Source organism: Xenopus tropicalis, chromosome 5 (assembly GCF_000004195.4).
Source record: "Xenopus tropicalis strain Nigerian chromosome 5, UCB_Xtro_10.0, whole genome shotgun sequence".
Taxonomy (NCBI): domain Eukaryota; kingdom Metazoa; phylum Chordata; class Amphibia; order Anura; family Pipidae; genus Xenopus; species Xenopus tropicalis.
The window spans coordinates 162751216-162765202 of NC_030681.2; the positions used below are offsets into that span (position 1 = coordinate 162751216).

Below are 13987 nucleotides of genomic sequence, written 5' to 3' on the forward strand. Positions count from 1 at the left end.
GGGTCAGTAACCAATCAGCAGTGAGCGTCACTGAGCCGGCGCAAGGTACACAATGGGTGGGTAACCAATCAGCAGTGAGTGTCACTGAGCCAGCGCAGGGTACACAATGGGTCGGTAACCAATCAGCAGTGAGCGTCACTGAGCCGGCGCAAGGTACACAATGGGTGGGTAACCAATCAGCAGTGAGCGTCACTGAGCCAGCGCAGGGTACACAATGGGTCGGTAACCAATCAGCAGTGAGTGTCACTGAGCCAGCGCAGGGTACATAAGGGGTCGGTAACCAATCAGCAGTGAGCGTCACTGAGCCGGCGCGGGGTACACAATGGGTCAGTAACCAATCAGCAGTGAGCGTCACTGAGCCGGCGCAGGGTACACAATGGGTCAGTAACCAATCAGCAATGAGCGTCACTGAGCCAGCGCAGGGTACACAATGGGTTGGTAACCAATCAGCAGTGAGCGTCACTGAGCCGGCGCAGGGTACATAAGGGGTCAGTAACCAATCAGCAGTGAGCGTCACTGAGCCAGCGCAGGGTACATAATGGGTCGGTAACCAATCAGCAGTGAGCATCACTGAGTCGGCGCAGGGTACATAATGGGTGGGTAACCAATCAGCAGTGAGCGTCACTGAGCCGGCGCAGGGTACATAATGGGTCGGTAACCAATCAGCAGTGAGCGTCACTGAGCCGGCGCAGGGTACATAATGGGTCAGTAACCAATCAGCAGTGAGCGTCACTGAGCCGGCGCAGGGTACACAATGGGTCAGTAACCAATCAGCAGTGAGCGTCACTGAGCCGGCGCAGGGTACACAATGGGTCGGTAACCAATCAGCAGTGAGCGTCACTGAGCTGGCGCAGGGTACACAATGGGTTGGTAACCAATCAGCAGTGAGCGTCACTGAGCCAGCGCAGGGTACACAATGGGTCGGTAACCAATCAGCAGTGAGCGTCACTGAGCCTGCGCAGGGTACACAATGGGTCAGTAACCAATCAGCAGTGAGCGTCACTGAGCCAGCGCAGGGTACACAATGGGTCAGTAACCAATCAGGAGTGAGCGTCACTGAGCCGGCGCAGGGTACACATTGGGTTGGTAACCAATCAGCAGTGAGCGTCACTGAGCCGGCGCAGGGTACATAATGGGTCAGTAACCAATCAGCAGTGAGCGTCACTGAGTCGGCGCAGGGTACACAATGGGTCAGTAACCAATCAGCAGTGAGCGTCACTGAGCCGGCGCAGGGTACACAATGGGTCAGTAACCAATAAGCAGTGAGTGTCACTGAGTCAGCGCAGGGCACACAATGGGTCAGTAACCAATCAGCAGTGAGCGTCACTGAGCCAGCGCAGGGTACATAATGGGTCGGTAACCAATCAGCAGTGAGCGTCACTGAGCCGGCGCAGGGTACACAATGGGTCGGTAACCAATCAGCAGTGAGCGTCACTGAGTCGGCGCAGGGTACACAAAAGGTCGGTAACCAATCAGCAGTGAGCGTCACTGAGCCGGCGCAGGGTACACAATGGGTCGGTAACCAATCAGCAGTGAGCGTCACTGAGTCGGCGCAGGGTACACAATGGGTCGGTAACCAATCAGCAGTGAGTGTCACTGAGCCAGCGCAGGGTACATAAGGGGTCAGTAACCAATCAGCAGTGAGCGTCACTGAGCCGGCGCAGGGTACATAATGGGTCAGTAACCAATCAGCAGTGAGCGTCACTGAGCCGGCGCAGGGTACACAATGGGTCAGTAACCAATCAGCAGTGAGCGTCAAAGCCAGCGCAGGGTACACAATGGGTCGGTAACCAATCAGCAGTGAGCGTCACTGAGCCAGCGCAGGGTACACAATGGGTTGGTAACTAATCAGCAGTGAGCATCACTGAGTCGGCGCAGGGTACTCAATGGGTCAGTAACCAATCAGCAGTGAGCGTCACTGAGTCGGCGCAGGGTACACAATGGGTCAGTAACCAATCAGCAGTGAGCGTCACTGAGCCAGCGCAGGGTACACAAGGGGTCAATAACCAATCAGCAGTGAGTGTCACTGAGCTAGCGCAGGGTAAATAAGGGGTCGGTAACCAATCAGCAGTGAGCGTCACTGAGCCGGCGCAGGGTACATAATGGGTCAGTAACCAATCAGCAGTGAGCGTCACTGAGCCGGCGCAGGGTACACAATGGGTCAGTAAACAATCAGCAATGAGCGTCACTGAGCCGGCGCAGGGTACACAATGGGTCGGTAACCAATCAGCAGTGAGCGTCACTGAGCCGGTGCAGGGTACATAATGGGTCAGTAACCAATCAGCAGTGAGCGTCACTGAGCCAGCGCAGGGTACATAATGGGTCGGTAACCAATCAGCGGTGAGCATCACTGAGTCGGCGCAGGGTACATAATGGGTGGGTAACCAATCAGCAGTGAGTGTCACTGAGTCGGTGCAGGGCACACAATGGGTCGGTAACCAATCAGCAGTGAGCGTCACTGAGCCGGTGCAAGGTACACAATGGGTCAGTAACCAATCAGCGGTGAGCGTCACTGAGTTGGCGCAGGGTACATAATGGGTCAGTAACCAATCAGCAGTGAGCGTCACTGAGCCAGCGCAGGGTACATAATGGGTGGGTAACCAATCAGCAGTGAGCGTCACTGAGTTGGCGCAGGGTACACAATGGGTCGGTAACCAATCAGCAGTGAGTGTCACTGAGTCGGCGCAGGGTACATAATGGGTCAGTAACCAATCAGCAGTGAGCATCACTGAGCCAGCGCAGGGTACACAATGGGTCGGTAACCAATCAGTAGTGAGCGTCACTGAGTCGGCGCAGGGTACATAATGGGTCGGTAACCAGTCAGCAGTGAGCGTCACTGAGCCGGCGCAGGGTACATAATGGGTCAGTAACCAATGAGCAGTCAGCGTCACTGAGCCGGCGCAGGGTACATAATGGGTCAGTAACCAATCAGCGGTGAGCGTCACTGAGTTGGCGCAGGGTACATAATGGGTCGGTAACCAATCAGCAGTGAGCGTCACTGAGTTGGCGCAGGGTACACAATGGGTCGGTAACCAATCAGCAGTGAGCGTCACTGAGTTGGCGCAGGGTACACAATGGGTCGGTAACCAATCAGCAGTGAGTGTCATTGAGTCGGCGCAGGGTACATAATGGGTCGGTAACCAATCAGCAGTGAGCGTCACTGAGTTGGCGCAGGGTACACAATGGGTCGGTAAGCAATCAGCGGTGAGCGTCACTGAGTTGGCGCAGGGTACATAATGGGTGGGTAACCAATCAGTAGTGAGCGTCACTGAGTCGGCGCAGGGTACACAAGGGGTCGGTAACCAATCAGCAGTGAGCGTCACTGAGCCGGCGCAGGGTACATAATGGGTCAGTAACCAATCAGCAGTGAGCGTCACTGAGCCGGCGCAGGGTACATAATGGGTCAGTAACCAATCAGCAGTGAGCGTCACTGAGTCGGCGCAGGGTACATAATGGGTCGGTAACCAATCAGCGGTGAGCGTCACTGAGCCAGTGCAGGGTACATAATGGGTCGGTAACCAATCAGCAGTGAGCGTCACTGAGCCGGCGCAGGGTACATAATGGGTCGGTAACCAATCAGCAGTGAGCGTCACTGAGCCGGCGCAGGGTACATAATGGGTCGGTAACCAATCAGCAGTGAGCGTCACTGAGTCGGCGCAGGGTACATAATGGGTCGGTAACCAATCAGCAGTGAGCGTCACTGAGCCGGCGCAGGGTACATAATGGGTCGGTAACCAATCAGCAGTGAGCGTCACTGAGCCGGCGCAGGGTACATAATGGGTCGGTAACCAATCAGCAGTGAGCGTCACTGAGCCGGCGCAGGGTACATAATGGGTCAGTAACCAATCAGCAGTGAGTGTCACTGAGCCGGCGCAGGGTACATAATGGGTCGGTAACCAATCAGCAGTGAGTGTCACTGAGTCGGCGCAGGGTACATAATGGGTGGGTAACCAATCAGTAGTGAGCGTCACTGAGCCGGCGCAGGGTACATAATGGGTCGGTAACCAATCAGCAGTGAGCGTCACTGAGCCGGCGCAGGGTACATAATGGGTCGGTAACCAATCAGCAGTGAGTGTCACTGAGTCGGCGCAGGGTACATAATGGGTGGGTAACCAATCAGTAGTGAGCGTCACTGAGCCGGCGCAGGGTACATAATGGGTGGGTAACCAATCAGTAGTGAGCGTCACTGAGCCGGCGCAGGGTACATAATGGGTCGGTATCAGTCACTGGGGCATTGGGGCAGTTATTAAATCCCAGCTTGTACTCACCTCCCATTTCCCAGGGTCGGGGGTCTCAATCACATGCTGGTATTTCCGGGTGCCCCTCATGGTTCTGTCGGCAGATTATAGAGCTACAGAGACACCCAGACTGAGAGAGAGACAGACAGAGAGAGAGAGGGTTACACAGGGTGACAAGGAGAGACTCTGGACCCCCACCCCAAGAAACATACAGACTCCTCGCTGCTCCTGAGGCCCCCCCCCTTATTGCACTTAGATGCCCAATCAGCAGATCCCTTAGTGCAGAGTGTGGGTTCCCAGTTCCTTTGCTGGTTGTTATAGTTCCATTCCCAGAACAGAAGGGGTCTCGGTTGGACCCAAGGTGCTGACTAGTGACCCAGTATCACAGGTCTCGGGGGGCTGAGTACCCACTGCTTTGGGGAAGTTCTGGCACTTTGGTACCAAGGTTCTGTGAGCCCAGTGGCACCGCCTGGTTATATAGATCACTAATCATGTGACTGCTGTGTGTGTGGGGGGGTCTCTTGCTCTGCAGTCTCTGAGGATAACTAATGCTCTCACTTAAGGCAGTCTGTCCCCTCCATCCGTGTCATACAGTCTCTTTACCAGCCCCTCTCTCTCTCTACCCATTACAGAGCTTGCAGAGCAGTCTTTCACCCCCAGCTGTCTCTTTATTGGTCTCTCAGTTATCTAACAGAGCCCACATGCTGTCTCTTTACTCTCCAACTTGTCTCACAGAGTACTTACAGTGCTGTCTCTCCTGTATGTGAGTGTTCCCAGATGAATGCCTCTGTCTCTCTCCCCATGCAGCGAGTCTGTCTCTCTTGTTCCACAATCACTTGTTTGTCTCATTGTTATCAGATTATTCCGCCAATTATTAACAACCGAGTTAAACTTCAATCTCTCTGTGTGTTCCCTGGTTGTATGGACTGTGCTCCCTCTCGTAAACACCCCCAGTGGGGCAATACATCCCTCTGTCCCTGCACATTCACTTCCCCTGATAAACAACACCCCCCCCCCTGGGACATTCTACTGTATCCCAATGTTCCTATATGTCATGTGTCTGGGGCACCCACCTCTCTCCTCCTGAGGTATCACTCATGTATTATAGGGGATAATGTACCCCCTACTGTAAATGATAAGGATATTAGCAGTCACTTAGGGGTTCTGTGCCCCCCATATAAAGGCACAAGGCTGCAGGCTGAGTTATACAGGGAACTCTGAGTATCACTCATGTATTATAAGGGATAATGTACCCCCTACTGTAAATGATAAGGATATTAGCAGTCACTTAGGGGTTCTGTGCCCCCCATATAAAGGCACAAGGCTGCAGGCTGAGTTATACAGGGAACTCTGAGTATCACTCATGTATTATAAGGGATAATGTACCCCCTACTGTAAATGATAAGGATATTAGCAGTCACTGAGGGGTTCTGTGCCCCCCATATAAAGGCACAAGGCTGCAGGCTGAGTTATACAGGGAACTCTGAGTATCACTCATGTATTATAAGGGATAATGTACCCCCTACTGTAAATGATAAGGATATTAGCAGTCACTGAGGGGTTCTGTGCCCCCCATATAAAGGCACAAGGCTGCAGGCTGAGTTATACAGGGAACTCTGAGTATCACTCATGTATTATAAGGGATAATGTACCCCCTACTGTAAATGATAAGGATATTAGCAGTCACTGAGGGGTTCTGTGCCCCCCATATAAAGGCACAAGGCTGCAGGCTGAGTTATACAGGGAACCCTGAGTATCACTCATGTATTATAAGGGATAATGTGCCCCCTACTGTAAATGATAAGGATATTAGCAGTCACTGAGGGGTTATACAGGGAGTAGTAAGACAGGTAGCTGTTGCCTCATTACCCAGCATGCCCTGCTAAACGTTACACTGTGCTGCCTGTGGGTTCTGACTGCAGATAACCTGTAGCCATTGGTTCCTGGGTCGGGGCTGTTTAGTCAGCAGTTTATGCCCCAGGGAGGGCCACGTGGGTTCGCAGAGTAGAAAGTCCCTTTGCCCTGTTAGTATTGCAGGGAAGGCTCGGGGAATTTTCCCTCTGTGCCAGGGTGATGGGAGTTGTAGTTTAACTGGCGGAACAGCACAGTCTTGGTACAGAAATGATCATTTTCTTGTAACTGTTATTGATACTGAGGCCCCAGAGGGAATTCTGCCCCTCTGCAATTGCCCTCTGTCTCTTTCCCATGACCCCCCCCATTGCCTCCTCCTCCAGCTCCTGCCCCTTGTACCTGCCCCTCACCCCTTGTACCTGCCCCTTACCCCTTGTACCTGCCTTTCACCCCTTCTACCTGCCCCTCACCCCTTCTACCTGCCCCACACCCCTTGTACCTGCCCCTCACCCCTTGTACCTGCCCCTCACCCCTTGTACCTGCCCCTCACCCCTTGTACCTGCCCCTCACCCCTTGCACCTGCCCCTCACCCCTTGTACCTGCCCCTTACCCTTGTACCTGCCTTTCACCCCTTCTACCTGCCCCTCACCCCTTCTACCTGCCCACACCCCTTGTACCTGCCCCTCACCCCTTGTACCTGCCCCTCACCCCTTGTACCTGCCCCTCACCCCTTGTACCTGCCCCTTACCCCTTGTACCTGCCTTTCACCCCTTCTACCTGCCCCTCACCCCTTCTACCTGCCCCTTACCCCTTGTACCTGCCCCTCACCCCTTCTACCTGCCCCTTACCCCTTGTACCTGCCTTTCACCCCTTCTACCTGCCCCTCACCCCTTCTACCTGCCCCGCACCCCTTGTACCTGCCCCTCACCCCTTGTACCTGCCCCTCACCCCTTCTACCTGCCCCTTACCCCTTGTACCTGCCTTTCACCCCTTCTACCTGCCCCGCCACCCCTTGTACCTGCCCCTCACCCCTTGTACCTGCCCCTCACCCCTTCTACCTGCCCCTTACCCCTTGTACCTGCCTTTCACCCCTTCTACCTGCCCCTCACCCCTTCTACCTGCCCCGCACCCCTTGTACCTGCCCCTCACCCCTTGTACCTGCCCCTCACCCCTTGTACCTGCCTTTCACCCCTTCTACCTGCCCCTCACCCCTTGTACCTGCCTTTCACCCCTTCTACCTGCCCCTCACCCCTTGTACCTGCCTTTCACCCCTTCTACCTGCCCCTCACCCCTTCTACCTGCCCCTCACCCCTTGTACCTGCCCCTCACCCCTTGTACCTGCCCCTACCCTTGTACCTGCCCCTCACCCCTTGTACCCGCCCCTCACCCCTTGTACCTGCCCCTTACCCCTTCTACCTGCCCCTCACCCCTTGTACCTGCCCCCTCACTCCTTGTACCTGCCCCGCACCCCTTGTACCTGCCCCTCACCCCTTGTACCTGCCCCCTCACTCCTTGTACCTGCCCCGCACCCCTTGTACCTGCCCCTCACCCCTTGTACCTGCCTTTCACCCCTTCTACCTGCCCCTCACCCCTTCTACCTGCCCCGCACCCCTTGTACCTGCCCCTCACCCCTTCTACCTGCCCCGCACCCCTTGTACCTGCCTTTCACCCCTTCTACCTGCCCCTCACCCCTTCTACCTGCCCCGCACCCCTTGTACCTGCCCCTCACCCCTTGTACCTGCCCCTCACCCCTTGTACCCCCCCTCACCCCTTCTACCTGCCCCTCACCCCTTCTACCTGCCCCTCACCTTTTGTACCTGCCCCTCACCCCTTCTACCTGCCCCTCACCCCTTGTACCTGCCCCTCACCCCTTGTACCTGCCTTTCACCACTTCTACCTGCCGCTCACCCCTTTTACCTGCCCTGCACCCCTTGTACCTGCCCCTCACCCCTTGTACCTGCCCCTTACCCCTTGTACCTGCCCCTCACCCCTTCTACCTGCCCCCTCACTCCTTGTACCTGCCCTTCACCCCTTATACCTGACCCTCACCCCTTGTACCTGCCCCTCACCCCTTCTACCTGCCCCCTCACTCCTTGTACCTGCCCTTCACCCCTTATACCTGACCCTCACCCCTTGTACCTGCCCCTCACCCCTTCTACCTGCCCCCTCACTCCTTGTACCTGCCCTTCACCCCTTATACCTGACCCTCACCCCTTGTACCTGCCCCTCACCCCTTATACCTGCCCCCTCACTCCTTGTACCTGCCCTTCACCCCTTATACCTGCCCCCTCACTCCTTGTACCTGCCCTTCACCCCTTATACCTGCCCCTCACCCATGCTCTTGATCCCACCTTAGTCACCCCCCCTAACTGTATGCCACTGGCATATTAGCTGTGCTGGTACATGAATGAGCGTTGCCCCATTATGTTGCTGGCCTGGCACCCTCGGGCTATGGGCACCCTGGGCTATGGGCACCGGGCACCCCGGGCTATGGGCACTGGGCAGCCTGGGCTATGGGCACCCTCGGGCTATGGACACCGGGCACCCTGGGCTATGGGCACCGGGCACCCTGGGCTATGGGCACTGGGCACACTCAGGCTTTGGGCACCGGGCACCCTTGGGCTATGGGCACCGGGCAACTTCAGCTATGGGCACCCTCAGGCTTGGGCACCAGGCACCCATGGGCACCGGGCACCCTCGGGCTATGGGCACCGGGCACCCTTGGGCTATGGGCACTGGGAACCCTTGGGCTATGTGCACCCTTGGGCTATGGGCACCGGGCAAACTCGGCCTATGGGCACCCTTGGTCTATGGGCACCGGGCAGCGCTGCCCCCGCCAGGATTTCTCAATGTCTCGCTCCTGTTTCCCAGTGCCAGTGGGACAGTGACCTCTCCTTCCCGCGTCATCCGACCCCTCAGGGAACAAAACATGCCCCCCCCGTGGGCATTAACCCTTAGTGCATGGGAGGGAGAATCTCAGTATAACTTGTACTTCCGTGGTTGCACCCCCATAGTATCAGTATATCCTGCACCCCAGTCTCTGCAGGAGCCACCCTGGCACCCACACTGGCACCCACACTGGTACCCACACTGGCACCCCCACTGGCACCCCCACTTGTACCCACACAGGCACCCCCACTGGCACCCACACTGGCACCCCCACTTGTACCCACACTGGCACCCACAATGGCACCCACACTTGTACCCACACTGGCACCCACAGTTGTACCCACACTGGCACCCACAGTTGTACCCACACTGGCACCCACACTTGTACCTACACTGGCACCCACACTGGTACCCATACTGTCACCCCCACTGGCACCCACACTTGTACCCACACTGGCACCCACAGTTGTACCCACACTTGCACCTACACTGGCACCCACACTTGTACCCACACTGGCACCCACACTGGCACCCACACTTGTACCAGGTACTTGGATCCAGTCCCCCCGCCAGTCTGATTCATTGGGCGGAACAATAGGGCACCAATCTCACACAATATTGTGCTTTCTGCGCCCCCTTATAGTTTGAGTGGCACCCACTGAGTGAGTATATAATTGAACCCCTGTATAAGTGGGGGGCACCCAAGTACTGCCCCTGGCATAGGGCTTCTGCAGGAGTCTGCTAATCGTGTGCCCATGTTGGGGGGAAACAAAGCAATGGAGCTCAGCCCCCCACTGCACCCCCATTCCCAGGGAGCAATGTGTAGCTTGAAATCAATAAATGGGCCGGTGGTTCTGATAACAAACAATAAGTTCTTTATTGCAGGAATGGCCCCCCAATCTCTGGGGGAACGGGCCCCAGTGATACAATTGCTCAGCATTTACCCTCAGGGCTGCTTGCCCATCAGCTTGCAAATGTCCCACCCCAAGTGTTAGGCACCCCAAGGGGTGAGGTGGGACAGAATCTACCCCTGGGTCGGTACCATTGCTCTCTATCCAGGACTCTAATCCTTCTACTTTACTCGTAGGAGCATCCGGCTGCTCACTAAATACCCTGATCCCCATCTCACTCCTACAGAGATAATAGGGACTTCCCTCACCACCAACTGCCCCTACTGCCCCCCCCCACCCAGGCTCCAACCTTCTCCCCACTTCCTGCCCAGCTGGAATACAATGAAGAAAAGAGACTTTGTCAGCCTCTCCCTTTTAAGCTACAGAACAGCAGCGACCCCTCCTGGTCAGTTATGGAACTGCTAGAAGCGAACTCTAGGTTTTAGGAAACAATCCCCCCCATATAACTGTGTAACCCCCCCATATAACTGTGTAACCCCCATATAACTGTGTACCCCCCCATATAACTGTGTAACCCCCCCATATAAACTGTGTATCCCCCCATATAACTGTGTAACCACCCCATATAACTGTGTAACCCCCCCATATAACTGTGTAACCCCCCATATAACTGTGTAACCCCCATATAACTGTGTAACCCCCCATATAACTGTGTAACCCCCATATAACTGTGTAACCCCCCCATATAACTGTGTAACCCCCATATAACTGTGTAACCCCCCATATAACTGTGTAACCCCCATATAACTGTGTAACCCCCCATATAACTGTGTAACCCCCATATAACTGTGTAACCCCCCATATAACTGTGTAACCCCCCATATAACTGTGTAACCCCCCATATAACTGTGTAACCCCCATATAACTGTGTTACCCCCCCGTATAACTGTGTAACCCCCATATAACTGTGTAACCCCCCCATATAACTGTGTAACCCCCCATATAACTGTGTAACCCCCATATAACTGTATAACCCCCATATAACTGTGTAACCCGCCATATAACTGTGTAACCCCCCATATAACTGTATAACCCCCCGTATAACTGTGTAACCCCCATATAACTGTGTAACCCCCCCATATAACTGTGTAACCCCCATATAACTGTATAACCCCCATATAACTGTGTAACCCCCCCATATAACTGTGTAACCCCCATATAACTGTGTAACCCCCCCATATAACTGTGTAACCCCCCCATATAACTGTGTAACCCCCATATTACTGTGTAACCCCCCCATATAACTGTGTAACCCTGATATAACTGTGTAACCCCCATATAACTGTGTAACCCCCCCATACAACTGTGTAACCCCCCCATATAACTGTGTAACCCTGATATAACTGTGTAACCCCCATATAACTGTGTAACCCCCATATAACTGTGTAACCCCCCATACAACTGTGTAACCCCCCCATATAACTGTGTAACCCCCATATAACTGTGTAACCCCCATATAACTGTGTATCCCCCCATACAACTGTGTAACCCCCCAAATAACTGTGTAACCCCCCCATATAACTGTGTAACCCCCATATAACTGTGTATCCCCCCATACAACTGTGTAACCCCCATATAACTGTATAACCCCCATATAACTGTGTAACCCTCCCATATAACTGTGTAACCCCCATATAACTGTGTAACCCCCATATAACTGTGTAACCCCCCATATAACTGTGTATCCCCCCATACAACTGTGTAACCCCCATATAACTGTATAACCCCCATATAACTGTGTAACCCCCCCATATAACTGTGTAACCCCCATATAACTGTATAACCCCCCCATTATAACTGTGTAACCCCATATAACTGTGTATCCCCCCATTCAACTGTGTAACCCCCATATAACTGTATAACCCCATATAACTGTGTAACCCCCCCATATAACTGTGTAACCCCCATATAACTGTTTAACCCCCATATAACTGTGTAACCCCCCATATAACTGTGTTACCCCCATATAACTGTGTAACCCCCCATATAACTGTGTAACCCCCATATAACTGTATAACCCCCATATAACTGTGTAACCCCCCCATATAACTGTGTAACCCCCCATATAACTGTGTAACCCCCTTATAACTGTGTAACCCCCCATATAACTGTGTAACCCGGGGCGAGTTCCTGGGTGTAACCCCCATATAACTGTATAACCCCCATATAACTGTGTAACCCTCCCATATAACTGTGTAACCCCCATATAACTGTGTAACCCCCATATAACTGTGTAACCCCCCATATAACTGTGTATCCCCCCATACAACTGTGTAACCCCCATATAACTGTATAACCCCCATATAACTGTGTAACCCCCCCATATAACTGTGTAACCCCCATATAACTGTATAACCCCCCCATATAACTGTGTAACCCCCATATAACTGTGTATCCCCCCATACAACTGTGTAACCCCCATATAACTGTATAACCCCCATATAACTGTGTAACCCCCCCATATAACTGTGTAACCCCCATATAACTGTTTAACCCCCATATAACTGTGTAACCCCCCCATATAACTGTGTAACCCCCCATATAACTGTGTTACCCCCATGTAACTGTGTAACCCCCCATATAACTGTGTAACCCCCATATAACTGTATAACCCCCATATAACTGTGTAACCCCCCCATATAACTGTGTAACCCCCATATAACTGTGTAACCCCCCATATAACTGTGTAACCCGGGGCGAGTTCCTGGGTGGGATCATCCGGCGGGAGTACCGGGGTGAGTTCCTGGGTGGGATCATCCGGCGGGAGTACCGGGGTGAGTTCCTGGGTGGGATCATCCGGCGGGAGTACCGGGGTGAGTTCCTGGGTGGGATCATCCGGCGGGAGTACCGGGGCGAGTTCCTAGGTGGGATCATCCGGTGGGAGTACCGGGGTGAGTTCCTGGGTGGGATCATCCGGCGGGAGTACCGGGGTGAGTTCCTAGGAAGGGATCATCCGGCGGGAGTACCGGGGCGAGTTCGTAGGTGGGATCATCCGGCGGGAGTACCGGGGTGAGTTCCTGGGTGGGATCATCCGGTGGGAGTACCGGGGTGAGTTCCTGGGTGGGTTCATCTGGCGGGAGTACCGGGGTGAGTTCCTGGGTGGGATAATCCGGCGGGAGTACCGGGGTGAGTTCCTAGGTGGGATCATCCGGCGGGAGTACCGGGGCGAGTTCCTAGGTGGGATCATCCGGTGGGAGTACCGGGGTGATTTCCTAGGTGGGATCATCCGGTGGGAGTACCGGGGTGAGTTCGTAGGTGGGATCATCCGGCGGGAGTACCGGGGTGAGTTCATATAACTGTTTAACCCCCATATAACTGTGTAACCCCCCCATATAACTGTGTAACCCCCCATATAACTGTGTAACCCCCATATAACTGTGTAACCCCCCATATAACTGTGTAACCCGGGGCGAGTTCCTGGGTGGGATCATCCGGCGGGAGTACCGGGGTGAGTTCCTGGGTGGGATCATCCGGTGGGAGTACCGGGGTGAGTTCCTGGGTGGGATCATCCGGCGGGAGTACCGGGGTGAGTTCCTGGGTGGGATCATCCGGCGGGAGTACCGGGGAGAGTTCCTAGGTGGGATCATCCGGTGGGAGTACCGGGGTGAGTTCCTGGGTGGGATCATCCGGCGGGAGTACCGGGGTGAGTTCGTAGGTGGGATCATCCGGCGGGAGTACCGGGGTGAGTTCGTAGGTGGGATCATCCGGCGGGAGTACCGGGGTGAGTTCCTAGGTGGGATCATCCGGCGGGAGTACCTCGGTGAGTTCCTAGGTGGGATCATCCGGCGGGAGTACCGGGGTGAGTTCGTAGGTGGGATCATCCGGCGGGAGTACCGGGGTGAGTTCGTAGGTGGGATCATCCGGCGGGAGTACCGGGGTGAGTTCGTAGGTGGGATCATCCGGCGGGAGTACCGGGGTGAGTTCCTAGGTGGGATCATCCGGCGGGAGTACCTCGGTGAGTTCCTAGGTGGGATCATCCGGCGGGAGTACCGGGGTGAGTTCCTAGGTGGGATCATCCGGCGGGAGTACCGGGGTGAGTTCCTAGGTGGGATCATCCGGTGGGAGTACCGGGGTGAATTCCTAGGTGGGATCATCCGG

General features: G+C 54.8%; 1 protein-coding gene across 2 annotated transcripts in view; it reads right to left on the minus strand.

The window, feature by feature from the left end:
• The window catches only part of gckr (glucokinase regulator), a 61018-nt gene extending 55934 nt beyond the window's left edge, over positions 1-5084 (minus strand). For both annotated transcript variants that reach the window (XM_031901949.1, XM_031901948.1), the window contains exons 1-2: positions 4983-5084; positions 4269-4368 (exon numbers count right to left, since the gene is read on the minus strand). In XM_031901949.1, the coding sequence (XP_031757809.1) occupies positions 4269-4328 (60 nt within the window). In that variant the 5' untranslated portion in view covers positions 4329-4368; positions 4983-5084. The remainder of the gene's footprint in view (positions 1-4268; positions 4369-4982) is intronic.
• Positions 5085-13987: the final 8903 nt, after the last annotated feature.